The following is a 26,915-nucleotide window of genomic DNA, read 5'->3' as shown; positions in this document are numbered from 1 at the left end:
AGTTTCAGATATGTATACTTTGATACATTTTGCAATAAATATTATTTTCTTCATCACAATGGTCACAGCCATGTAATAAGAGTATTTGTGTCCAAATACGAGTAGGGAATATTATTTCCTTTCTATAAAGGTTGTTTTAGTTCCTATATAATAAGTTCACTATTTTAATCAGTATGCTTCATTTAAATGTGAAGAATAATATATTTCAAACTAATGAATAGAGGTGGTTTTTTTATCCTGTTTTTATTTTTAGAGCAACCGGAGTCTTGTTCTTCATATATATTTTTTTAATTTTTATTTCAAATTGATCTAACATGAATGAATGCAATTTCAAGAATGTTCTTGAACTTGCATTTACATATTATGAAATATCATTTTGAGTTATACAAGACAGTGCTTGCTAAATTAGTCCATATGCACGTATTGACTCAACTTTTGATCAATATGCTAGTTTGCTGAATTCTATAATTTATAGTTCTAACCATTTTACAAAATTAAGTTAAGTTTAATTTGTTTATACAACAACGAATGAAACAACAAGTGGATAATGCATAAATAAAACTCTAACGATATAGTCTGTTACGTACGTTGCACATGTAAATTTATATGCATGTGCATGTATACTTTTTGATAGATACATGTACAGGGGGTAGGAAGCGGGGGGGGGGGGGGGGGCAGGGGGGCAACTGCCCCCCCCACCCCCCGTTCCGGACGGGGGGGGGGGGGCAAACATGTCTTTTTGCCCCCCCCCCCCCCCCCCCATTTTCGCCGACTGAAATGTTCTTAAAATGCATATTTGAAAGAAAAAAGGGTCATCCTGCACATTTTTGTTCTTCATTCTAAAAAATTTTCCGCTGCGCGGCGCATTTCCTAAAACGTTCAAGCACATAATGTTCAAACCTTTAATAGTAGAAATTCAATAGACATGAACTATACTATAAATGTCCATTAAGGGATTCTAGGTACTACATTTGTATTTCAAAAAATGTCTCTTAAAAATTACTTTGTTTATATGTCTTAGCAAGACAATTAATTTATAATTATTTTGAGTTACAAAACAATGTGCCGATGGTGTGAATACGGTATGTTCAGATCGAGCAGGTTTGCACAATGATTGACGACACAATTATCGTTTCTAAATGCAGGTTACTTTAAATCGAAAAATTACCATGGTAAGAACGCTTTAAAATCATTAAAATACATCGTAAAACTCATCTCAGCCATACTAAATCGTAATTTCTTTCCCGGGGAGACCCCCGCACCCTCCAAACACCAAAATTTCGAGCCTTCAGGCGCTCGCAAATTCATCAAAATGCATCGTAAAACTCATTTTAGCCATTCTAAATCGTAATATTTTTCCCGGGGAGACCCCCGAACCCCCCCAAACATCAAAATCTCGCGCCTTCGGGCGCTCGCAAATTCATCAAAATGCATCGTGAAACTTATCTTAGCCATACTAAATCGTAATATTTTCCCGGGGAGACCCCCGAACCCCCCAAACACCAAAATCTCGCGCCTTCGGGCGCTCGCAAATTCATCAAAATGCATCGTGAAACTTATCTTAGCTATTCTAAATCGTAATATTTTCCCGGGGGAGACCCCCCGAACCCCCCCTAACACCAAAATACTTATCTTAGCCATTCTAAATTGTAATATTTTTCCCCGACCCCGACCCCCCCCCCCCCCAAACACCTTCGGCGCTCACACGCTAATTTGGCCAATTTGCGTATTCGTTAATTTCCTTTTAGCGACCCCCACTGTCTATAAATGTGAACAAGGATTATATTTAATGATATATGAAAAAGGTATATAAAATATATTTGTTGTGTGTTGAATTAATCTCCTCCTGTAGGTGCGGCGCGAGGGGGGGGGGGGGGGTGGTTACAAAATATTGAGGACCTTTGCCCCCCCCCCCCCATTACGTTTCATCTTCCTACGCCACTGATGTATCTTTATAATTGTTCAAATTAACAAAAATACCACATTTTTTAATTATTTGATTGAACTATTGTGCATAATTAAAACGATTTCAGCATTTGTTTTTTTTTTGTTTTTTTTTACAAAAGTTAAAAAATAACAGCAACCTTGCCTATGTACATGTACATGTAGATTATAATATCTTTATTTTGTTCCTCACTCTCACCGAGTAAATTAGCTTGCCCATGTATCGTATCTTCGAAAATCAATATAAATTTATTTGTTATTATTTTTTGTTGTTCAATGTTTTGCTGTTATAAATCCTGGGGTGTAAAATTCTAATCCATGCTTTTACGTGTTCCGTCATGCGAATGTGTGCAAATATTACGTACGTTAACGTTGTTGACAAGTGTGAATGAAAACAACAACCATCCACGCATGCGCAACACAACTTGTTTACAACTCTGTTCGGATAGTCACGTGACTTTTACCAATATGGCTACTGTGATGTGCCCCGTCCTTGGGTTTTTAAGTAAACATTGCTTCGAATACACAGCAAAAGATGTCGGCCTGATATAGCAGCAAGAACACAGAGGAAAGTATTGAAGTGTTAATTTTGATATCATTACCTCCGATTGTCGTTAACTGCGCACGATAAAGCATAGACATCCAATCCATATTAGCAGGTGCCCTGCTAAGTTTCGGTGTGTTTATATGCAGTCAGTTGTAAAATGATTACAGATTTTTTTCATCAATTGAATGTACCAACCCTGACAAATCAGATGATTTTCAGCTTAATTCGTTAATCGATTGGTAAATCATCCATATGCTAACATGTATTAGTATTTACGGAGTGCCTGCTACGTATTGGCCATGAACTTGCTAAACGATCAGCTGTGCTCGGAAGGTGGGGCTCACCCACACAAAATGCCACATGTAATAAGCTTGATATGAAGTGAAACGGGGAGAAGAGAAAACAAAACTAGTCATGGATTCAGCCTCGAGAATGTCACTAGTTTTCGAGCGGCCTGGTTCCGACATCAAAAAGGCCGGATACCTGAAAAAGCTGAAGGTATGTGGATTCACAGGACAAGTAATTAACATTTGTACTCGATGACCCTAGGTTCGCGATCAGACACTTGCAAGAAAACAATACCCTTGTTCAAAACACGTGGAGGGTCGGTAATGATAACAAGGACTCCTTATTACAGATCCTGATACATATAATGAGATATATAGAAACATGTTTTCAGTAACGGTTATAAGATATTTAATTTTATTTATAACATACGTGTATCACAAAACTAACCGATTATTTCATGAAAATAGAATGTATCACAAAACAAATTTAAAGAGCTTTTCAAGCACAAATGTTTTTTCGACCATTGAAATAAAAAAAAATAATGACAAAATTATTTGAAAAATTATGTGAAATAAAGGCATCTTATAATAAATGTATTTTAGTAATGTTTAATACTATAATTCTGATTAACCTATGACAGCAGTTTGGTTGCTACCAACACTTGACCAATATAGCTACAATGTATGTATACCCTCAATACACCCCTATCCCCACCCTACCTACACAACCCAAGTTGAAGACCCCCTCTCCCCCATTGAACATCCCCACTCCAATCCCCACCCCACCAACACTCACCCATAACCCCCTATCCCCACCTATCGCACATCCTGGACCACACCCCCATCCCCACCTCACCTACACAACCCAAGACCCCCATCCCCACCCATTTTACATCCACACTCCCATTCCCACGTGACCTCACCAACACTCAACCTATAACACCCCATCCCCACCCTCACTCTCACTAAACCCATGACCCTAACCCCCACCCCACTTGGGTCAACACTCAACCCATGACCTAAACCCTCACCCCCACTTGGGTCAACACTCAACCGATGACCCTAACCCCCCCCCCCCCACGGGGGTCAACACTAAACTCATGACCCTAACCCACACCCTCACTTGGGTCAACACTCAACCCATGACCCTAACCCCTACCCCACTGGGGTCAACACTCAACCCATGACCCTAACCCCCACCCCTACTGGGGTCAACACTCAACCCATGAACCTAACCCCCACCCCTACTGGGGTCAACACTCAACCCATGAACCTAACCCCCACCCCCACTGGGGTCAACACTCAACCATGACCCTAACCCCTAACCCCTACTGGGGTCAACACTCAACCCCCATGAACCTAACCCCAACCCCCACTGGGGTCAACACTCAACCATGACCCTAACCCCACCCCCACTTGGGTCAACACTGAACCCATGACCCTTACCCCCACCCCTACTGGGGTCAACACTCAACCCATGAACCTAGCCCACACCCCCTACTGGGGTCAGCACTCAACTCATGAACCTAACCCCCACCCCCTACTGGGGTCAACACTCAACTCATGAACCTAACCCCCACCCCCTACTGGGGTCAACACTCAACCCATGAACCTAGCCCACACCCCCACTGGGGTTAACACTCAACCCATGACCCTTACCCCCCACCCCTACTGGGGTCAACACTCAACCCATGAACCTAACCCCCACCCCCTACTGGGGTCAACACTCAACTCATGAACCTAACCCCCACCCCCTACTGGGGTCAACACTCAACCATGACCCTAACCCCTACCCCACTTGGGTCAACACTCAACCCATGACCCTTACCACCACCCCTTCTGGGGTCAACACTAAACCCATGACCCTTACCCCCATCCCCAACTGGGGTCAACACTGAACCCATATGTAGGACCCCCTCCTCCCATATTGACTGTTATCTAGTCATTCTAATTCATGCTATAAATTGGAACATACATACATGTAACTTAATTTCTGTTTACAATTGTGTAATGTGTTCTAAACTTAATGACAGATTACTTAATTTTTTCAGACAATGAAAAAGAAGTTCTTCTTAATGCGGTCAACAAGCAGTAGTGGCCCTGCCAGATTTGAGTATTACGACAGCGAAAAGAAGTTCCGTAACGGCCAGCCACCTAAACGTGTTATACATCTACACACGTGTTTCAATATCAACAAAAAATCAGACACACGTATAAAAAACGCTATCTCTCTGTACACACGTGACGACTGTTTCTCTGTCATCGCAGAAAATGCAATGGAACAAGATCATTGGTTGGAATTTTTATTGGAGTACCAAACAGAATATTCTGACGGTGTGACGGTACCTCCCAGAATACACTTTGGTAAGTGTTGATATCAGGTCTAGATCTGGAACTTGACATTTTGTCACAATAGCTTCTGTCTGGATAATACTGTATTTGATCAGACACCCTTGATACTCCAGGGGTTACCATCACTATTGTTATATCCACCTCTGCACTTTCTCATGGTAAAACTGGAGGCAGCTCAGGAGAAAAAAAAATGAGATGGTGCTTGTAAGGACAAAATTTGGACAAAGTGAACCATCAGAATAGAATTTCTGTCAAAAGGAAAATTTAATCCTTTTTAGGGAAAGTGTTATAATTAATTATAACTATACAATGCAGTAATTTTGACTCTGTGAAACTTGGGAAATAATATCCTGAAATTATAAAAAAAAAAATTATTTAATTTATTTCAGATAACATCATTGTTTATTGGGGGGGAAATTGAAATTATTAAAGACAAATAAAGATATAAATCAAATTTTATGAAATAATAATAATTAGGGGTGTTATCATGTATATCTATACAATGTATATTGTGATTGAATTCCTGAAACTCATCATGATCAACCAATCAAGTCCAACTAGTCAACAACAACTGCATGCCGTCAAGCTATTCAATAGTTTTTTAGTCAGATATTTTTGATGATGTGAAACAGCATTCTTAGGTACGCTCGGCGAACCAGTGCACATGTAAACAATATCAAAGTGCCAAGGTCACTCATAGATGCTGTGAATGAAGGACTTCAAACAAAGGAATAAAGAAATTGGTTTTTCATTTAAATAAATACTAATTGTAGTGTAAATTTTGGAGTTAAACATATAAATATACAAAGATATTTAAAGAATAAATGAAATAGTTTTTTCTATATTTTAATTATTTCTGAAATAACGATTTCAACACCCAATAAAACCGGTCAGAATCTGAGTATGATTTTTTATAAATCTTTATTAATTACTAAAATTATCAATATCATCAATATCTCTTCAAAGACAACAAAGTTGACATATCCCTATCTTATATGTATCCACACAACATTTAAGAATATTAACATTAAAAATATTACTATTTTCTGGATATTTATGTTTTAGTTTCCCTTTTAGAAAAATAACCCGGGTTACATTAATAAAAGGTACATTATTTGGTTGCTTATAACACTCAAAGGAGATATGGTAGGACCAGTATTTGGCCTTAAATTCTCTAGGCCGAAAAATATTAACTCTGATCCAGATCAATTTCACATCAATAAATACTCTCATACTTGGCCATTTCATCAAAAACATAACTTTTTTATAACCAAGTGTACACGATGTGCTCCACCTATGACGTCATCAAATTTGATGGTTTTCCTCTTCTCGCCAAAATTTGCTAGAAATTCATCATCTTTAGGTTATACTAGAAAAGGCTTGAAATGGATTTGGCCGCCACCTTGGAGGCAACTTTATATTTTGCATGGATATGCGTAAATACACGATAAACAACGTGTGAAAATTTCTTTCTGCTCCACGAAGGCGGCCACTTCAGTTTTAGAGAAAACCACTCAAAAAGTATGATTTTTCAATGATTTTTGTGAAAAATGGCGGGAAACTGCATGTTGATGACGTCATAGTAAACATAATTGGCACGTGCGGGTATTTTCGGGATATAATGTGTTAGCAAATGTATTCAACTGTTATATGGCAAAATATGTTGTTCTTTACTGGAGAATTGATTTTGCCGCCATATTCAAGTCTTAACATACCTTCTCCTTTCTTTTGAATTCATAAGAACACTAACATCAAAAAAATTTCATGATTAAATTTTCATGCAATGCATCAGACTTTAGCAAGTCTTCCTAATTATATAAGGCTATTGTAGATTACATGGCAATATAAGTTCATTTGTCACTTTAAGTTGCTCATACATATTTAGATCTATATTATAATTATATTTTGTAAGTTTATGTTGAAAATTTTTGTACTTTTCCTCTTTCAATATAACGCAGTAATCAATAAACAAAAGACACAACTCCCAGTGACAGAACAAGGGAGGAAACTTGTACTCAAAACTATTGACTTTTACTTCGCAATAATATCATCAGATATAGTTTGTCAATGCAACAAAAAAAACCTTTATAAATGTTAGAAGAACTTTTTTTTTCAATTATCTTCCTAACATTTGATTACATTAATCGATCAGCAGCATGAATTATGTAAAATTGATGGGGAAAAACCACAATCCAAAATCAACCAAAAGTCTGCCATGGAGGAAGACATCGAAGAAGGCGTTGTTGTGATTTATGGGAGTCAAGATAACGCGTAGTGATACAAAAATCATTGAGTCCCAACTGAACACTCAAAACACAACGTTTATGGTGCATATGCATGTATGTACAAATTCAATGTTTGTATTTTTGAATACTGAGGTTCAATTTATTTATACCATCAAGTAGAGCTGTTATCTTAGAGAAAATGTGCATCGCGATATCGTCAAAATTTGACGACATCGTCACGATAATATCGCGATTTTTGCCAAGTAAAATATAAAAGGAATTTATGGAGATATAAGTCATGTTTGGGGGACCAATCATGAAAGTACAATATAGAGTGTAATTTGTAAATAAATAAAGTGAAACATTCATCAAAACAAATATTTATTTGTTATACTTTTAATTAGATGTTTGTTTACAAGTCAATCAGATTCTGTCCGTGTCCGACAGTGCAATGTTTTTGTTTCCTTTTCCAACTAACACATGATGGGTTACGGCTGAACGACGAATAAGTCCGATAGATATAATTTTTTTTAAAAACGATATCGTCGTCTCTTCTCTACAATCGTGATATATCGCGATGCCGATATATGATAACAGCTCTACCATCAAGTAATATGTAAAATGAACAAAACAACATTTAATTTTCATCTCAGAGTGGTCTTTTTGTTTAGATGTGCACAGGTTCGACGAGCGTACCTAAGAGTGCTGTTTCACAGCATCAAAAACCACTCGGCGATGAAAATTAAATGTTGTTTTGTTCATTTTACATTTTTTGCTGATTTTGTTTACAGAATATGTGTGGCAGGTGACAATTAAACAGCGAGGCCTTGGATACACGATACCAGGAATGAGCGGCAATTACCGCATGTGTCTGTCAACAAACGACATCTGTCTTGTCAGGAACAACTCAGATGTATTTGAGTTCACTTTCCAGGTAATTTAAAGGTTTCTTTTTAGTGTGAAAAATAAAACAAAAATAAGACTTATGACAATAAAGCTGAAAAACAAATTTGTTAAGAGTTTTTGGTGCATGGGTTCAATTTGGTACAACATCTCTGTGGACATGTTTACTTCTGATGATTAATATTAATGATAGGTAGATTAATTGATAGAATCGTTTTATAAGTTCATGATGGGACAACGAAATCACAACCCTTGGGGGAATTCATGAATGTCGCATCGGAGGCTTGCTGAGGGTTGACATTTACAATTTCCCCAACTTCGCTAGACAAGGGTATTTGTAGCGTCATTCATGATGCTTTGTGTTCGACATAAACCAACAAACTGATCAGCTTGACTGGCATGTATTCATTCTCCATCATATACATGGCATGCACGCAAAGTGATGACATCATAGAACCGGAAGTAACATTTACAAGGGAGTGTCCATATGGGGAGAAACCATTATTTTAATAATATCTATATTATCGTTACAGTTGTTAGTCTGATTCTCTCTTCCAACAATCCTTGGCAGATATTCTGCTTCAACACTGATGTTCCCGCTCTGCGCCCCTTCCATTTAATGTAATAAGCAACCAATTAAAAAGCTCATATCATTGTTGTATGGTTGTAAAAATAGCAGTACCCTATGAAACGAGCATGTTGTTTGCGACAGAACCAAAATACCAAACGTGTTTGTGAACTATTTGTTTATAAGTAAGTTCGGACATCAATTTTTGTGTTTCATGCTTATGCAGTGTCCAATTTTTTCATTGAATTGTTTAACTTTGTGAAACAGAATTTAAACCATGCACATATTTACTTTCCTATCTATTTTGAGAGCAATGCATCCAAGACGTTCATTTAGCTGGTCTAAAACATTTAATAATTGATTAAATAGTCAGTAATATGACTTTCCAAGGAGTTCATGTTTTCATTGGTTACCTGAACCTAGCCGCATCCAATCAGAATTTGAAAGCAAAAACCTCAGTTTTGAAGTGAGATTTGCTAAGAGATTACCCTTGGCTAGCGAAGTTGAGAATTCACCTGATTACCCTTGGCTAGCGAAGTTGAGAATTCACCTAAGGATTATTATTTCCTTGTCACACCCTCAAGGAAGGGAATGATTATTTTATTTTTCTCCCACAAACAAAAGATCATGGTTATACTACATGAATTTATGATGTCACATTATTGTACATGTTTTACTGGAACTTTAAAGGTTAAAAGGTTAGCGTTCACAATCTGTCATACTTTGGTGGTCGGCAGAGAAATCTCTCATGGCTAACATTGGTGACAGATCAGTGAGTGTAGGAGGGTAATAAGTGGCAGCATTGCACACAATAATATTTGTGTCAGTCATTTGACACTGTTTTCAAAGAGGAATACAAATCAAAAATACAATAACCAATAAAATAGTTTCAATCTTCTTTTCAAATAAACTTCTCTTGAGAGCACTTTAAGCAATAATGATAACTCTTATATAAAGAATTTACATACCAGGTACCTGCCAATTAATTTCGCGCTAATCAATTTCATGAGACATCACATGGGTACAAAATGGGATGAAATTTTTATGTATAGAAATTAAAGCTTTGATATTAAAGAGGTAAGTGGTACTTTGGTCTTGAAAATGGTAGATTTAATACTTTAACATAAAATGTTATATAGACTTAACATGTATGCCTATGCTTAAAGTGAACAGTCGGGCAAGGATGGCTAAAGTCGGTAAAAATGGTTTGAATGTATCCAGTATAATTTCTTATGAAATGGAAAAATAAAATCTCTTGTTAAAATCTGTCTGCGTACGAAGAAATTGATTCAAAGTATAGAAATTCTAAAACGTCCTCCCGGCTCACTATGTCCGTGGTTACATTTCCACGCAGCCTCGCTTTCAATGCTTTCAACTTTTTTTTACTTTAATGGTCAGAACTGGGAAACTAAGCAGACCTTGACTGTCGTATTAATATGTGAGAACTTTTGGAAGGCCAATGAATGCATTTAGACTGGTTTTCTTTGCCCGACTATTCACTTTAATCTAGTGTTTAAATTCTCGCTAATTATAATAGTTTTGTTTCAGTTGGCCAGTATCCGGCGGTGTGGTCATTCTGATGGCTACTTCTTCATGGATGTTGGACGTTCCGCACCAACGGGCGCAGGCGAGCTTTGGATTCAGGTGGACGACACTGTCATTGCACAGAACATGCATGAAGTCATCCTCAGGTATAATGTATAAAACTGTTATAAACTTATGGGATTCAAAGTCATAGATATTTAGTCGATACCTGTCTACTTATTAGGTCATCTGACCTATTGTCACAGATACAAAAGCTACTCTCCATCTCCCTTAGATGGATTTTCATCCAATTTTGGGTACATCATTGGGGAAGTCGGGTTCATAAAGAGCCCCTTATCTCCTACAAAAAAAAAAAGCTGTAAAGATCCTGGTTTGTGACCGTATATGTCTATGTGTCAATGGATGAAAGGTCCTTCCAAGTTCAACATGATGGTTTCCAGACAATAGATGTCCGTTTACAAAAAAAAAAATTGAGATTTTTTTTAGACATCCATAAAAATGTCAAGCTATGATTTTTGCAACACAAAATAGGTCAAAAGTGTCCCCCTCAAAGGTCGCTTTTGCTATAAGTTAGCTTTGGGGATGTCAAGTCAAGTCAAAACTTGACGGGTAGAGAAGGGTATGGAAGTGACATGTAGTGCTTTAAGAATATTCTGAATGCCTGTTACAATGTGACTTGATGTTCTATTCACTATTGTTTGTTTGTGTTTACAGTGCTATGAGAACATCGGCCAGCAGCAGCGATCAAAGTCACTTCCGACCGCGAAGTAGCACTAACACTTCCACAATTAACCGTCCCCGAGATAGTGGCCATGAGTTTAACGGGCAGCCAGCGGTTCGGCCACGGACAGGAAGTGAGGGGCAGAGAACACAGGGACAGGGTAGTCCACGACGACGTCCCATGTCATCCATGGTCTACCGACCATCCACAAGCAGTATGGATAACGGCACTCAGCAGGCTACAGTCGGACAAAATCCTTTCCAGTGAGTCTTAAATGTGCATAAGTTGTATTAACTTGATTATGGTTATGAAATGATAATTAACATGCAATAATCATGTCTTTGACATATTACATATTACTGGGATTTGTTCTGCAAACTTACTGTATAATTTTATGGGTTCTTTTCTAGATTACTTGAGTTCAGGACTTGGGATTCACACTTAGGTTTATCATTGTACAGTATAATATCTATGCAAAGAATAAGTCTGGGATATTCACATTTAATAGATAAAGTAACTGAACATTTTATACTGATATTTCATTGCCATTCTTTATAAACATGCTCTTTATATTTGCTGTAGCTCACATTCGTTTGATACCCCTGAAAAGTCTCATTTCTATGAGAACCAGAATATGGCACATGCTCCGCTAAGCTTTCCAGTACAAGGTCACCGTGTGCGTTCTGACAGTGCAGGGTCACATGGATCTCGCTGCAGTCAGCTAGCGTTGTCACCAGATGCTTCTCTGTATGGCTCCAGTCCGGGAGATCAATTGTAAGTTCTTAATATTAGTTTAGTTGTAGTCAAAGTTGTTCTGCCACTTTTTTAAATAAGTTCTGAAAGGAGGAATGTCCTGAACAATTTAGGTGTGAGCCTTTACAGGGTGTTATGGAGGGTGTGCTCTGTAGTATATTCATGTATTTTAGTGAAGTTGTCGGTCATTTGACATCCTCCAAAACTACACAGCATACATGACAGGCTTTTATTTATGAGAGCCAGAGCTGTTTATTTATAACGGTATAGTTAGAGGGCCCCCCGCATCGGAGATGCGGGTGCCCTATAGTAATCAGGTTGTCCCGTCCGTTCGTCCGGCCGTGCTGTCCGCTTCCGTTCAGGGGGGGGGTCACCCTGGTCCGTCTGGTCCTGTCTGTCCCGTCCGTCCAGTCTGTAACGTTTTTTTTTCTTTTGCACCATTATACATTAATTGATTGGGCGTATTTTTCACCATTATTTTACATGATGATTTCTCCATCCATCCCTACGATCTGCTTGGTAATTTTTTCAGGTGAAATTTACAATTTAAAAAATCGGGCCATCTTGGGATTTTATCATTTAAAAAAATCTACAATGTTGTTGTTCTTACTGATAAACATTTTGTTATAACATTATGATGCATAAGTGTTCAGAATTAAACAAGGAGTAATGACTGTCAAAGGTAAGGTCATGGGCCAAGGTTACAAATTTTTTTTCTCATTTTTGCTACAACATTTATAATGAAGCAGAGTTGTTCAGAACCTAAACAAGAAGTCAATCACCAAAGTTTTGACTGACCCAAAGGTAAAAGATATGGGGTCACTGAATCAAAGGGTTGTGGACTTTTTCCATTTTTTGGACTTATTATCAATTTGTCTATGGTGCTTAAGATATTAATTAAAGTCAATATTTGAATCAAATGGCTACATGAATGATTAGAATCAAACAAGGCGGCAAAATCAGTCATCTTGGCACGTCAGACACTAGCGGGGGTCCTTTCTGAGTGTCCAGGTTCTATTTGTTTCTCAGTAACAATCTGTCTTGTGGTATTGGGAAACATATATTGCCATAATTTTATCATGAGGAAAAAAATCTCTACTTTCCAATCCTCAATGTCATCATACATGTATCGTGTTATTAGACTGTTGTATTATATTATATGTAAGAATACTTAACCTAAAGACACTGAAAGTAATTCTATAACAGTCTATACACCATAAACCATTGAATTGATTGATTGATAGAGGGTGCAAATTTTTTTTTACTTTGATTGGTTTATTTCCAGGTCACATCGTTCTATGACCCCCGAGTCGATGCGCCCTCCAATTACTGAAGAGTCGTCGTACTTTGATATGTCCCCGGGGGCGGGGGTGAGATCCACCACTCCATCCCCTCCTCACCCGTTCCCTATGGACAGAGTTGGTAAGAGCTTTTAAAATTATTTATCGTTATAAGCAAACCTAATAACTGAAGTATCTTACTACTGATTTGTTTAGTTATTAAGGGTCCTACATTGACAATATAGGAGGCCGGGTTATATTACTTGAGGATTAACCTCTTACTTTGCTTAGTTTATGAGATGATAAACCCAATGGAGCACGAGGTAAATTGCGTATTATGTACAATTGACTAATTGCTCCATTGGGTTTATCATCTTATAAACTAAGCAAAATAAGAGGTTAATCCTTATATTTACAATATTTTATTTAAACAATAAAATCAACAAAAACGTCAGATACAATAATTTACCTGTGTCATTCTCCGTCAAATTTATACTGCCGCCATGTTTATCCATGCACAACAGCCATTCAGAAAAGCACGCCGTTGACTGACCGCTTAATCTCACCCTTTTTTTCCATGACGTCACAGAAATAATCCTCATATTTCAGTTATTTTATTCATGTCAAATAGCAATAATACATTTACAATAATAAATGCGTCTTATTTTATGTCTTAGATTGTCTAGTACATGCGTTATTTGTAAAGATAGGCATGTCAAAGGAAGTCCGCCAATGTTTACAAGTCTTCATACACACCGAATCGGGTCACGTTCTGCACTCAAGTTATTGGGAAATAAACAAATCTGCCCCAACATAGTTTATCGATACAGAAACAGTGGCGTTTGTAAATATTGGGCCTATGTACTCTGTCTTTACCTGTTGTAGAGTTACCTCCCTTGTGGTTAGGTATCACTGGACTTCATTATTTTGTGAGCAAAAAGCACATCATATTCTCTGAGAACTATGATGTTATGCTCACAAACACTAGAGGTCACAATACCTACCCACAAAGACAGATGACTAAGTTACTCTCGTAATATTTGAATACAGAATATCTGTACCTCAGATAAAGTGATACTGTAAGAAAACTAGGAAGCTTTTACATGTATTTTATCTGAAGTCAGATTTACCTTACATTAAATATTTCTAGACAAATCACAAAGTATAACATCGGAAAGTCAGGAGGGGGCTTATAAGCAGACAAGGGACACATTCTTAAAGGCCCTGGTATAGAGAGAGAGAGGGCTTATTATGCAGTATTTGTGGATCTTTGTGCGAGGAATCTCCAGGGAAATGTTTATGATATTTATATCAGTAATTAGAGCTGTTATCATATATCGGCATCGCGATATATCACGATTGTAGAGAAGAGACGACGATATCATTGAAAAAACTTATATCTACGATATCGTCGTCAGACGTAACCCATCATGTGTTAGTTGGAAAGGAAACAAAAACATTGCACTGTCGGACACGGACAGAATCTGATTGACTTGTAAACAAACATCTAATTAAAAGTATAACAAATAAATGTTTGTTTTGATGAATGTTTCACTTTATTTATTTACAAATTACACTCTATATTGTACTTTCATGATTGGTCCCCCAAACATGACTTATATTTCCATAAATTCCTTTTATATTTTACCTGGCAAAAATCGTGATATTATCGTGACGATATCGTCAAATTTTGACGATATCGCGATGCACATTTTCTCTACGATAACAGCTCTATCAGTAATATAACCATCGTGTTACAGCATCGGAAGCTATAGCTATCACAGGTTCAGGTCGTCATGAAGGATACATAGAGATGAAGCCTAGCAGTTCTCTGGGAAGTAGTGTGGGTGGAAATGATACGGGGTACATGGATATGGCCATCAATCATGCTGTGTCACAGGAAAAAGGTAACACTCTATTCAACAATATACCAGCTATGTAAAAATTCACATTTATCGGTATTGAAATCTGAATTTTCTCTTGTTGTTTACAGATAATGAAACACAGTTGTTTTACCAAGGTCAATTTTTCCTACAAGGGTATATTTGACTCTGAATTTATCGACCTCTGATTTTACCATCCACTGGCATTGCAGATATATCATCCTATATCAAACATTGATCTTAAGCTATGTTAAATTCAAGAAATAATTTATAAGAAATCATAATGTAAAATACTAATATGCATTGTGAAATGTTTAGTTTGAGGAGATAAAAACCTAGCATCAGGCAGTTATATAGGTGGTAAATTGGGGATGGGATATCTTTTTAAACAATGCTGATATTTAAAATTGGGTGTAAACATGCTAGGTGGTATAATGTTGTATAAAACTTCAGTTACAGGTAGCAGTGATAACTCCTACATGATGATGGGTCACCATGGCAACCGACAGTCCTCCATGTCTGTCCCGATTCCACAGCGAGGTCCAAAGGAAGGCTACATGGACATGAATATGACCCCGACAAGTCAGCCCCTCCCCACAGTTAAGGAAGGGGGCAGTAAGTTGTATTTCATTTATCTACTTAGGTGGTAAATCATATTCAAATTCAAAACAAGAGTATGTATTAGTCCAAAATAAGCCACTGTTTGAAAATAGGGGAGGCCACAGGTTATACAGACATGACATTATGGAATGTAAAATGTGATTGCTTTAAAACTAATGAACAGTACATGTATTTAAAATTTTAAGTTACTTCTTCTCTTGTTAACAGGTGGTGAGAGTTGTCTCCCCATGACTCCGACTGATATGAGTCCTAGATCTGCCGCTGACCTTAAACCAGCTAAGGTCGTGAGTTACCTGTCTGATGATTCGATGTCTGGAGAGTTTCCTAAACGAGCCTATTCCTTGGGCAGTCGGCCAGTCAGTAACAAGATGATCCATCGCCACACCCATGTTCCTGAGCCATCTGTCCCTCTCAACCTCAAGGTCACGGACAATGGACGCAGCTCCAGTGCACCGCATCTGATTGTCCAGAAAATTAAAAATCAGGCGGCGGCTTACATGCCCATGGACGCCTCTTCTTACAGCCCGTCGGTGAAATCGGACGATTCTGATTCTTTTATGGAACTTGATTTCTATCGTCCACGAACTGCAAGTGAAAGTTATGGTTACCGACCAAGAGCTTCAAGTTTTGGTAAAATGTATAACACTCAAGGTCATAGGCCAAGGTCATCCAGCTACGGTCATAGTTCACGGGGTGGCAAACAAATGGGTTCATTTGAATCTGTACGAACCACTTCAAAGGAATTACTACATAAGCGATCATTTGAATCCCTTGGAAGGTTTTCCACTACCTCTTCTAAAAATTCTTCGGCGGAATCGCTACGGAAACTGGAAACATCATCAAAATCGTCACAGCAGTCAGATTACGTTGATATGAACATGAATCGTAACTCTGATCACAGTGGTTACATAGATATGTCAATTGGGGGTGAAGGTCACAGTGCGGGGTCAAAGTGCAGTGGCACATCACGAAGCTCATCATCCCAGAGTCTGAGCTCATCACCAGCTGTGAGCGGCTTTATTAGTCCAAGTCGACCGGAGAAATCTTTACCAGATATAAAAATCATCAAGGCTTCTGGTCATGTGGTACAGAAACCAATCGGATATAACCCTTCTCACCATTCAGGGAGCACTTCACATGCTACTACTTCTCATACAGCAAGTTCTGCTCATGGAACTGACGGACTCCCGAGCCAAGCCGCTCTCTTCAGTCCGGTGGCTTTTAACTCAGGTTCTGGTGGGTCTCGTAGTCCTTTGGTAAAAGGTCGGAGCCCAGCCAGCTCTGGAAAAGAATCTGAGGAGGAGAGTTATGTCCCTTACCAGCCAGCTTCCTCGGACAAAAGTGACAGCAACACAAAAGGATCCAGTGGGAAGGATTCTTCTGGGTCAGAGTCTGGAAGATTTTCACTGAGGAGAAAGAAGCATAAAAGTGATAAAAGTGAAAAGAAAGCTTTAGAAAAACAGAAAAAGGAAAAGGAAAGTGCCGAGAGTAAAAAGATGGGAAGAAATAGTCCAAAAGACGGTAAACATAGTCCAAAATCAGAATCTAAATTTCAGAAAGCAGCAAGTATACAGGATGAGGTTTATCTGGATTACGAGCCTGGTACAGCATTTTCTGGTGAAAACCAGACCCCAGATGGTCGTGCTAGCATCATGAAGAAGCCGGAATCTGTCCCATCATACACCTCACAATCAGCGCCAGCCATTCCTGTCGCAAGTAGTGATTACATGGACTTCCAGCCAGAAGTTATACGGAGTAGTCAATCAGATGTTGGCAGGAAGGTAACAGACTCTGGTGCAAAATCCATGGAATGTTCTGAAAAAAGTAAAAAAGATGATGGTTCATCAGCTCAGCAAGCAGAGCCTACAGAATTGGTTGTGTTTTCTTTAGGCAATACAGACGATTATATGACACATTCTCCGTTGACATCTATGGAGAATAAACAAGAGTCACATGACAGTTCTGTAGCCAATCAGGAATCAGCAAAAGCACCACCTGATCCTGGTGTTACGGAGTCGTACCAGTACATGGAGTTTGATCCTTCCTCTCATCAGGTGGAAGAAAGCAATGACGAGGTAAAAAATCCAACTCGTGTTAGATCATTTATTGCTGAAAAGTCTATGGAAAAGGATTTAGATGACAAGAAATCTAACCAGGCCAGTGTTAAAGGTAAAAGTGTTCTAGGTCAAGTTGATAAAGGTCAAATTGATGATAAAGGAAGCAAAAGTGACAAAGTTAAAGAGAGTGATGTGACAGGGTCACATATTCAAAAGTGTCCATTGCAGAAGGAACAACAAAATTCACCAAAAGTTGTGAACAAGCAATCAAATTTAGACAATGCTAAAGGTAATGTTATAGAGAAACAGAAATGTGATAGTCCTAAAACTGTGAGATCTGTGAAACCTAAAGACAAACTATCAGACAGACGTCTGGAAATCAAATCTGTGGTTGGCTCTGTACTTCCTATTCATGAAGAAGAAGATGACGATGGCTATGTCGGATTAGATTTTAGTAACAATAATAAACAATCCAAATTGTCAGAAGAGCCTCCTTTGGATGTGGATGACCTTCGACCTCTACCGGTGCGAAGCGAGATATCTGGCCTTGAAGGACCTTTCTCAAAGGTCACCTTAAAGCGTCTTGTATCTTTGCCAGCTAATGACGAAAATAAATCAGACGATGGATTAGATAGACAGGTGCTTGGTCGTAAAGTCAGTGCTCCAACCATTGCACAGTACAACCAGAAATTAGAGTCAAACATGCGAATGTCACCGGTGAGGAAAGGAAGCATATCTTCAGTCTCAGAGGAATCGACCAATGGAAAGCGAGAAGATGGGTCATGGGAGTCAATGGACGCGCAAGGTAACGGTGCCGTAACAACAGGACAAAGTCCAATGGGTTCAGAACTTCACAAACAGAAAAGCATGCCCTGCATGACACTACCAGTAGCCAATGAAACCTCAGCCCCTAATGTACCTATTAGCTTCTTCAATAGCCCGAGGAGTCGTCACAGTTGCTCAGATCTGACAGGAGCATACGAACAGATGACGTACCCATCAGGAAATAATTTAGAATCTGTTCACCAACAATCCTCATCTCAGCAGCAGTTGACTCCTCCAGGGTGTCCGCAGTTAAATTATGCTTCGTTAGATTTAGGATCATCAGAGACTGTCGACAGTAACGACCCCAAATCCCCTCGTATAAAAAGCAGGCACTCGTCTGCTGATGAGCCTGCAACAGGTCCGACTTTATCGTATGCTCAAATAGATTTCAAAAAGTCTGAAAATCTCAAGAGTGCTTGTAACAAAGATGTGTTGTTTTCATTTGATTGATATGAGATTTATGTGTAAGTGTGAAACGTTTGGATGATTGTGTGAGTGTATTGGTATATTTCTACAGGGTTTTGGCACAAAATCATAGCCCAACTGAATATATTTGTTATACATAGGCTCTTGTCTTCTCAATCTGTCCAACATCATATATATGTACATCATATACTATATTATATTGCATAGATACATAATGTAGTTGGAGCATGAAGTTTGATTATAAAACCTATGATATAAAATTAGTAAACTGACAGAAATACTTTGTGATCGTGGCAAGTAGCCAAATTGTGACATTTTCAAGTTGTGTTAATGTGATTTTCTCCATTTTTATCGTACAAAATTTTTGGCATATATGATAAAACAGTTATGTACATTAATGTAGTAAAAATATATATTAGATGTATTTAAGGATTGATTGTCAATTTTGTTGCTTGCATTGACTGATGAAGAAAGTTAATCTCGTGCAAATGAAGTGAACTGCGAAGCAGTTCATGTAACATTTGCACGAGATTAACTTTCTTCATCAGTCAATGCAAGCAACAAAATTGATAATCAATCCTTATATTTACGTTAACCAATTTAAATATCCCGCTTTTGAAAAAAGTCAAATTATATGTATTCGGTATAAGATTATTATACAATTTGCAACATTGTACCAGTTATCGTACATGTATGTACAGCTACGGAACAGCCGCCAGTCAGTTCTTTTCGTCACCAAGGCAACATAAAATGTAGTTCCGAAAATAACTTCATTCTTTGCGCGTTGTTACAATTAAAAACGGCGATTTTGAAATATTGTTTTGATGTACAGGAATTAATGGCTTAAATTGTATCATAAAAACATGATCATGTAGCTTCAAATAAAAAAAATACTGCGCAGTACTAGCAGTGTAATCCGGTTGCTCGATTTAGCAGGGGTCCGGTTTTGAAGAAAATGACGATTGTGGTGAAAATGCTGAATAGTTGGTATCTAAACATAATCAAATCTTTTAAAAATCAATTGCGATTGTTATGGAATGTACATGAATGTTGTATTTCCGTCTGGTAATTGTTTGTAGCTGGCAGTTAAATGTTTATTAACTAAACCTGTTGTGAAATCCAACCCCTGTGTCTATGGTATGCGATGCAGTCCAAGAACCATGCTTCAGGGGCTCAATAAAACGTGTTAAAATGTGGGATTTAGTCGCAGATCACTGGAAGACTTGTGTGTTATTCTTGAAATGTGATAACTTCTCTGTCAACTGGAGTTTTAGGATTAAAATTCTGTATAAAGTAAGTAGAGAAACATTGATTTGAAATGTTCGTGGTTTCCAACGACCCTCGAATGCCGTGGGTTTTGACACTCGCAGAATCGTTTCGTTAGGCTTATGTCACTGAAATCAGCCTGTTTGGTATTTGAGCGTATTTTTATGGAATCTATCGTTTCTAAGCTTACATGTATGTCACCGGTTCACATATAGATCTATATATTGTACACATTATCCTAACTATTTGCGTTTGATCATCGCTGCGCTCAGTAGCCTATGTTCAGCATTTTCCGGGGCTTGAGCCTAAGTCATCGTTTCTTCAAAATACGTGTAAAATATCTGTAATATCATATTACTAACAATTTCTAATATCACTTTATCAAACATTTCTGTCTGTGTTTCTAAATGTACAGCGATAGGCCACATCCCAGAAAGTTCATTCAAAACTGAAGCGGCGTAAAACTAGGTTAAAATGTAAACAATGTCAAAATGTATTCTCACGCTGGTCAGAGGTCAGCGCGTGACCAAGCATCTTCATTGGGAAATGAAGTGATCGGAGTTTACTAGTTTCATTGAGGCGGAGCGAAGTGAAAATGTAAATATTGACATATGAGACAAGAGCCTGTGTTTAGTTTTGTGAGTTTGTGCCAAATCCCTGTGTGGAAAATACCCCATGAGCTCAGCCTCCTTAATATTGTACATAATTGTTTTACAATGTCTCATGGAACAAATTGTTATTTTAAATTACATCAGTATTTGTGTGAAAGAAAATTTCACCAATATATGTTCCATTCGTGTCAAACAGCTTCTGTTGTAAAACAGAGGCTTACTATTATTAGAATTCCTAATGAATTGAGAAATGTCTTTTATACGATCTTAAAAGTTCTAAACAGTAAATTCTTCGATTTGTAGTTGAGCTGCTGTCCATTTTAATACTGTAAATGTTTATGTTTTAGCAACAGAATTTAACACACCTACGAGAGAAATATTGCACTAAAATATAGTTGCATTTTTAATGCAATAATTGCATTTTCTTTTATTGTAAATATATATACAATGTATAGTATGGTAATTTATAAATACAGAAAGCTAATTGTGCTAATCTTTCAAATCTTGTGCTAAATGGTGTTTTTTGCTATAATACCTATGTTTATAGTATTAAATCAACAGGAAATGTTCAGATATTGGATGTGGCATCCATTGATCAACAAGTGTATGTATTCTGTATTTGCATAAGACAGAGTTATCTGCCCTTGTGAGTAGGTATCAATTATTACGTTAAGTTTTTATGCACTTCACTGGACATATTGATACCTATCCACAAGGGAAGTAACTCTGTTATTGAAGACAGAATGAGTCTTGTCAGAATCCATTATGATAACGTATCTAGAATTCATACTCAAATTTTGATTATTCAAAAGGAAAGGTCTCGTGCTGCTTTCTGTCAAAGTTCTCTCCCATTCTGGATTGACAGGTTTTAGTCAAAAGGAAACACAAAATAGTGCTACACATATTCTGTATTTGCATATTACAGGGTTATCTATCCTTCTCGGTAAGTATTGATTGTTATGTCGTGTGTTTGTGAGCATACCGACATAGTTTTCATTCAAACTGAAGATTTCACAATCATTACCTATGTCAAGTGTAGACAGCTTTGCAATATGTTAAGATCAAATAAGGAACTATTTTTTTCTACTTAATGTTCCAAAGGTTTCCCTATACATGTATAAGCATGTTATATACATTAGTATGTATGGTACTTTAATGACATTTTAGGGTTATACATGATATATTTGATACCCATAAATTAATAGTCAATACATGTATGTAGCCAAGTTTTATCTTCACAGCTATGCCAATTTAAGACTTTTTCTCTTTCCGTTTTGGCATCTAATCTTCAACCTTAAATTTGTTGTGATTTTACTTTTTGTTGTAAAACGTTATGTATTACAAAGTAGTATTGGGGATATATTAACCACAAAGATACAGGAAATGTGTAGTGTTTTGTAGCACTACATGTACAGTGTATGAAATACGTTGTGTTTTCAACAAATATTATCTTATTGATGAAATTTAAAATTGAGATATAAAGTATAGGTGAACCAGATTCTGTTGATATTTAAAATTTGTCCCGTATGTTTGATCCTCTCACTTTACAATAATAAAAATACATGCTTTATGTACCTTGTTATGATACTGTGAAGGTACATGTATTAATAATAATATCATGTTGGATATCAGGAATTTTGTACTTGTTCCTCTTAAACTGCTGCACTGTGAATAAGATGTAGGCACTAAGGGAGTATACATTTAAATGACCACAGGAAATCAGTACATTCATTTTATTATTTATTTAGAAAAATACAGTTTATAATTACTGGCATTGTTCATATACTACTGACTGAAATGTTAAATCCAAAAACTGCCACTACTATTTAGAATGAGCTTTAATTTGAGAATATGTATAGAGATAAGCTGTGTGGTGATGCTATGTCGACCAGCAGGGTTTTGTTACTGGTGTGAATGGACTTATTCACCCCTGTTGTTTCTAAATGAACTCTTCCAGTCTTTAATTCTGACAAGTTCATTGTGTCTGCAGGTGTGAATGAGTTTGGAAAGATGTTGTTAATGATGAGTGTTGTTATTGTGAGAGATTATGTTGAAGTATATATATGCTGTTGTCCTATGTTCTTTATCTGTGATTATAATTATTACTCATTGACCCCTGAAAAATCATAATGAACTCTCCTAGCCTTTGAAATAGAACAGTTCAAATGTGTTTTCAGGGGTGAATAGGTTAAATTTCTATTGGCTCCGTCTTGGGTCAACTATTGGTGTGTTTCTAAGGATCAAGACTAGGTCAACTTGTACATTTCTACTAGTCAAGTCTAAGTTCAATAAAACAAATTCTGTCAATGGATGAAACTTAAACAAAAATCCATTCATTTGTGGGTAGGTTTCAGCCAGCTCATTGCCTTCCCTAGCCCGACCTGTTAGGTTAGAACATACAGATTAATCTGGAGGGACATTCAGTCACCTGACCCAGGTATTAACCTATGAGTCATGTGACTGAATCAGATTATTGATCAAGTCTTAGTTTAACTGGAAATTTTTTGTAGGCCAACTCTGAAATCTAACGTAACGGTACAATTCCTATGGGTCAAGTAAGGTCAAATCTTGGGTCAATTGGCTAATTCTATCAGCTGTATCCAAATCCAGGTCAAATAGTAGACTTTATGAGCTAGATATGATTCCTTTACATAATACTCCCAGAAAAAAATATGCTCATGAACCTTTGTTTGTTTCAGTAAGACTTTTATAAGTTGAGAATTTTCAGATTAAGAAATTTTTAGTTAATTCATCAAATTTGGCATTCAAATACCTTAATTTCTTCTTTCTTTTTTTTTGTTTCTATTCAGAATTTGATAAGGGGTATAACCTTGATGGAATTCAGTAATACTCAGGTTTAAGTCATTCACACCAGAAGACATATTTACACTCTTCTAAGAAAAAAGCCAGACATCGCGAAATTTGCCAGTCCGGCGGACATGTCTGGCAAAATTTGACTCAAAACGCCTATTTTAAAATCTGGACCAACCATCCCGCAATTATTGTGTACCAAAAGTCGGTAGAAATGGCGTCTCTGTGTCTGAAGTAGTATGTAGGTGCCAAGTCTGGCAAGAACATAAACTGGGTAAGATAATCATGAAAACAGCTGCCTGGATACTAATGGCAGGAAGTTGTTTACTTCAAAAATTCACATTAATGTTCGGTCCAGCAAATCTTGTTAGGTTCGTCTTACTTACAGTTGCCGGTCCAAATGTCCGGCCATTTTTTTCAACTTTCGCGTTGTCTGAAAACATGAAAAGTCCATTAGGAAGTAACGGGGTGAATGATTGAACTCATGCTTAAACACTAATACACAGAACAAAAATTGTTATGTCTCCTGGTCAAAGTTATGTTTTATTCTTCACGGTTTTTCATCTGACTATTTTTGTTTGTGTTCTTTTTTATCTCTCCTATTCTTCCTTTTAATGGGAATCACCTCAATATTTTATTTTTCATAAAAGTTTCATTTTATCTGCAGTTGTTTCAAGCAATAATTTTGCTATCTGTATTTTAAGTCATCTGTTTCCCTTTATAACAAGTCTTTTACATTGTATAGAGTTACTTCTCTTTGTTTTCATTCTGTCTGTACAAGTGAAACAAGGGGAGGTAATTATATAACTGATAGGTCATATATGTGGCAATAATTAACTTAGTTTGATAAAGTCTTGATATTCAAAAATCTTGTATGCATTTAAGAAAGGCAAAAATTGTAAAATTAACAAGTTTAAGTTTGGTCAAAATTGGAGAAAGTCCTTTTTGAATATATCAAAGTAAAGTTGTGATTTAAATAAGAACTGTTTTAAATCATATAATATAATTTCAAAATATTAATTTTTCATTTGTCTGGGCATTTCATTAATGACATTTTACATATAAAAATAATTAGTTACCATTCACATGCATGACCTTTCACCTTTGACTGCTTGAACCCACAAAAAATATTTATTCATTCAAATTTGATCTAGTGTACTTCATATTTCTGCACAATAAGCACATACACTCGTATAAATCTCTTTCCTGTAGGCAGTTGGCCAAGATGCTGTGAAAATAAACCGACTAATTAATTATTATAACTTAACATATTTCAATTCACTGAATTGTCTTAAAAAACATCATTAACTACTTGTTATACCGGTAACAGAAAACATAATTGTCAGTATTGATAAAATTTTGTCAACAGAAGTCCCTAACATGTGATTGGCTCTGGTTTTTAGTTATGTAACAAGTTTTAAGTTATATTTTTCAAGTTTTAAGTCATCTTTTTCAAGTTTTAAATCACCAATGTCAAGTTTTAAGGCATCATCATCTCCACAAAAAACAAACTTTTAAAAAATAAGTAATACAAATCTTTGAAATAGAATCATCAATTCTTATTTAACATTTTATTCACAATAAAAATCTTAATTCCCTTTTTAAGGGATTCCATAATTCATTAAATATATTCATGTGGTGTCTTCTATTAAACAAAGCATTTAAAAATTGCAGGATAGCATTGATTATATATTGTATTTTTAAGATAAATGTTTTCAATTGAAATCATAAACCCCAGAATATACAGCATCTTTGAAATCCCATGGGTTACTATCACTGACATAATATCTATGTGTGGATATAACGTCAGTGACAATTACCCATGGAGTATCCAGGATGAATATAAAGATGAATTCTCTTTAATCATGAATTCATTGAATTTCAGTGGTCAGTGTGTTAGACATGAAATGCAACATTGTTAGATTTGTTACTGTATTGTTAAATATATTGTGGCTGTGGCTGAAGCTGGTTCTATTTAAACTTTTTTTTAATTGTTTTGCCTGTTTTGTCCGTCGTGTACATGTGTTATTCTTGTGTTGTGAAACTTTCTGATAAATCAGAGTTACTTCCCTTAGTTTTACTCTGTCAGTATTGTCAGAGTTACTTCCCTTAGTTTTACTCTGTCAGTATTGTCAGAGTTACTTCCCTTAGTTTTACTCCGTCAGTATTGTCAGAGTTACTTCCCTTAGTTTTACTCTGTCAGTATTGTCAGAGTTACTTCCCTTAGTTTTACTCCGTCAGTATTGTCAGAGTTACTTCCCTTAGTTTTACTCCGTCAGTATTGTCAGAGTTACTTCCCTTAGTTTTACTCTGTCTGTATTGTCAGAGTTACTTCCCTTAGTTTTACTCTGTCAGTATTGTCAGAGTTACTTCCCTTAGTTTTACTCCGTCAGTATTGTCAGAGTTATTTCCCTTAGTTTTACCCCGCCAATATTGTCAGAATTATTCTCCGTCTACTCTATTTGACTTCCTTTCACCGCACTCCCTGTCAGTACTGACAGAGTAACTTCCCTTTGTTACTGAATTTGACGAAGGAAATTAACTATGATTGATCAGAATGGTTGTCAAGTGAGTCATTGCTTTGGCAAGAGACCCGGGTTTTGGTCGTGCCTTATGCTATTGTAAAGTTTGAGTTTCCATTACTACTACGGACTCTACAGGTAATCGACACTGAAAGCTAGGAGCTCTGGAGGCCAAGTCAAAGTTATAAGGGTTTTCTCCAGAGGTTGACAATATTGTATGTTCAAAGAACATAGGTAAATAAAATCTATGTATACCTGATTTATATTTATCTGAAGTTTTTATTAGTTCATCTGACCCGAAGGGCCAGGATGACCTATAGTCGTTATGTTTCGTCCGTTGTCGTCCGACGTGCGCTGTGCGCCGTGCATTAACTTTTCACATATTGAACTTCTTCTCAAGTTCTACCATTGTGATTTAGCTGAAACTTACATGAAATTATCCTGACATGGTCCCCACAAAGTGTTGTTATTTTTCGGGTTGATCTGAAATTCAAGATGGTCGCCATCTTGAAAACACATTTTGAACTGCTTCTCAAGTTCTATCGGTGCGATTTGGCTGAAACTTGCATGAAATACATATGTAATACTGACAGGGTCCCGACAAAGTGTTATTTTTCGAGTCGATCCGAAATCCAAGATGGCCACCACAGCCGCCATCTTGAAAACACATTTTGAACTTCTTCTCAAGTTCTACTAGTGCAATTTGGCTGAAACTTGCATGAAATGATCCTGAAATGGTCCCGACAAAGTGTTGCTACATCTCTGGTT

The 26,915-nt window shown here is 37.0% G+C and overlaps 1 protein-coding gene across 1 annotated transcript; it reads left to right on the top strand.

The window, feature by feature from the left end:
- The first annotated feature begins 2,333 nt into the window (after window positions 1-2,333).
- On the top strand, window positions 2,334-26,406 carry LOC138309040 (insulin receptor substrate 1-like). Its single transcript, XM_069250140.1, has 10 exons — window positions 2,334-2,989; window positions 4,830-5,142; window positions 8,147-8,289; window positions 10,375-10,517; window positions 11,086-11,355; window positions 11,675-11,866; window positions 13,131-13,267; window positions 14,886-15,032; window positions 15,462-15,623; window positions 15,837-26,406. Exons 1-10 carry the CDS (start codon window positions 2,906-2,908, stop codon window positions 18,959-18,961), a joined length of 4,716 nt encoding a protein of 1,571 aa, XP_069106241.1. The 5' UTR covers window positions 2,334-2,905; the 3' UTR covers window positions 18,962-26,406.
- Window positions 26,407-26,915: the final 509 nt, after the last annotated feature.

The sequence above is a fragment of the Argopecten irradians genome, chromosome 15 (genome assembly GCF_041381155.1).
Source record: "Argopecten irradians isolate NY chromosome 15, Ai_NY, whole genome shotgun sequence".
In the NCBI taxonomy this organism is placed as follows: Eukaryota; Metazoa; Mollusca; class Bivalvia; order Pectinida; family Pectinidae; genus Argopecten; species Argopecten irradians.
Note: the sequence above shows the minus strand (reverse complement) of the source record. Positions and strands in the feature narration are given on the sequence as shown.

What these genes read in the sequence shown, in the direction of transcription:
- LOC138309040 (XM_069250140.1), top strand. Translation starts at nt 2,906, where the DNA reads ATGGATTCAGCCTCGAGAATGTCACTAGTTTTCGAGCGGCCTGGTTCC. An exon ending in ATGCATGAAGTCATCCTCAG is followed by an intron (nt 10,518 to 11,085) that starts GTATAATGTATA and finishes TTGTGTTTACAG; the next exon opens with TGCTATGAGAACATCGGCCA. An exon ending in CACAGTTAAGGAAGGGGGCA is followed by an intron (nt 15,624 to 15,836) that starts GTAAGTTGTATT and finishes TCTTGTTAACAG; the next exon opens with GTGGTGAGAGTTGTCTCCCC.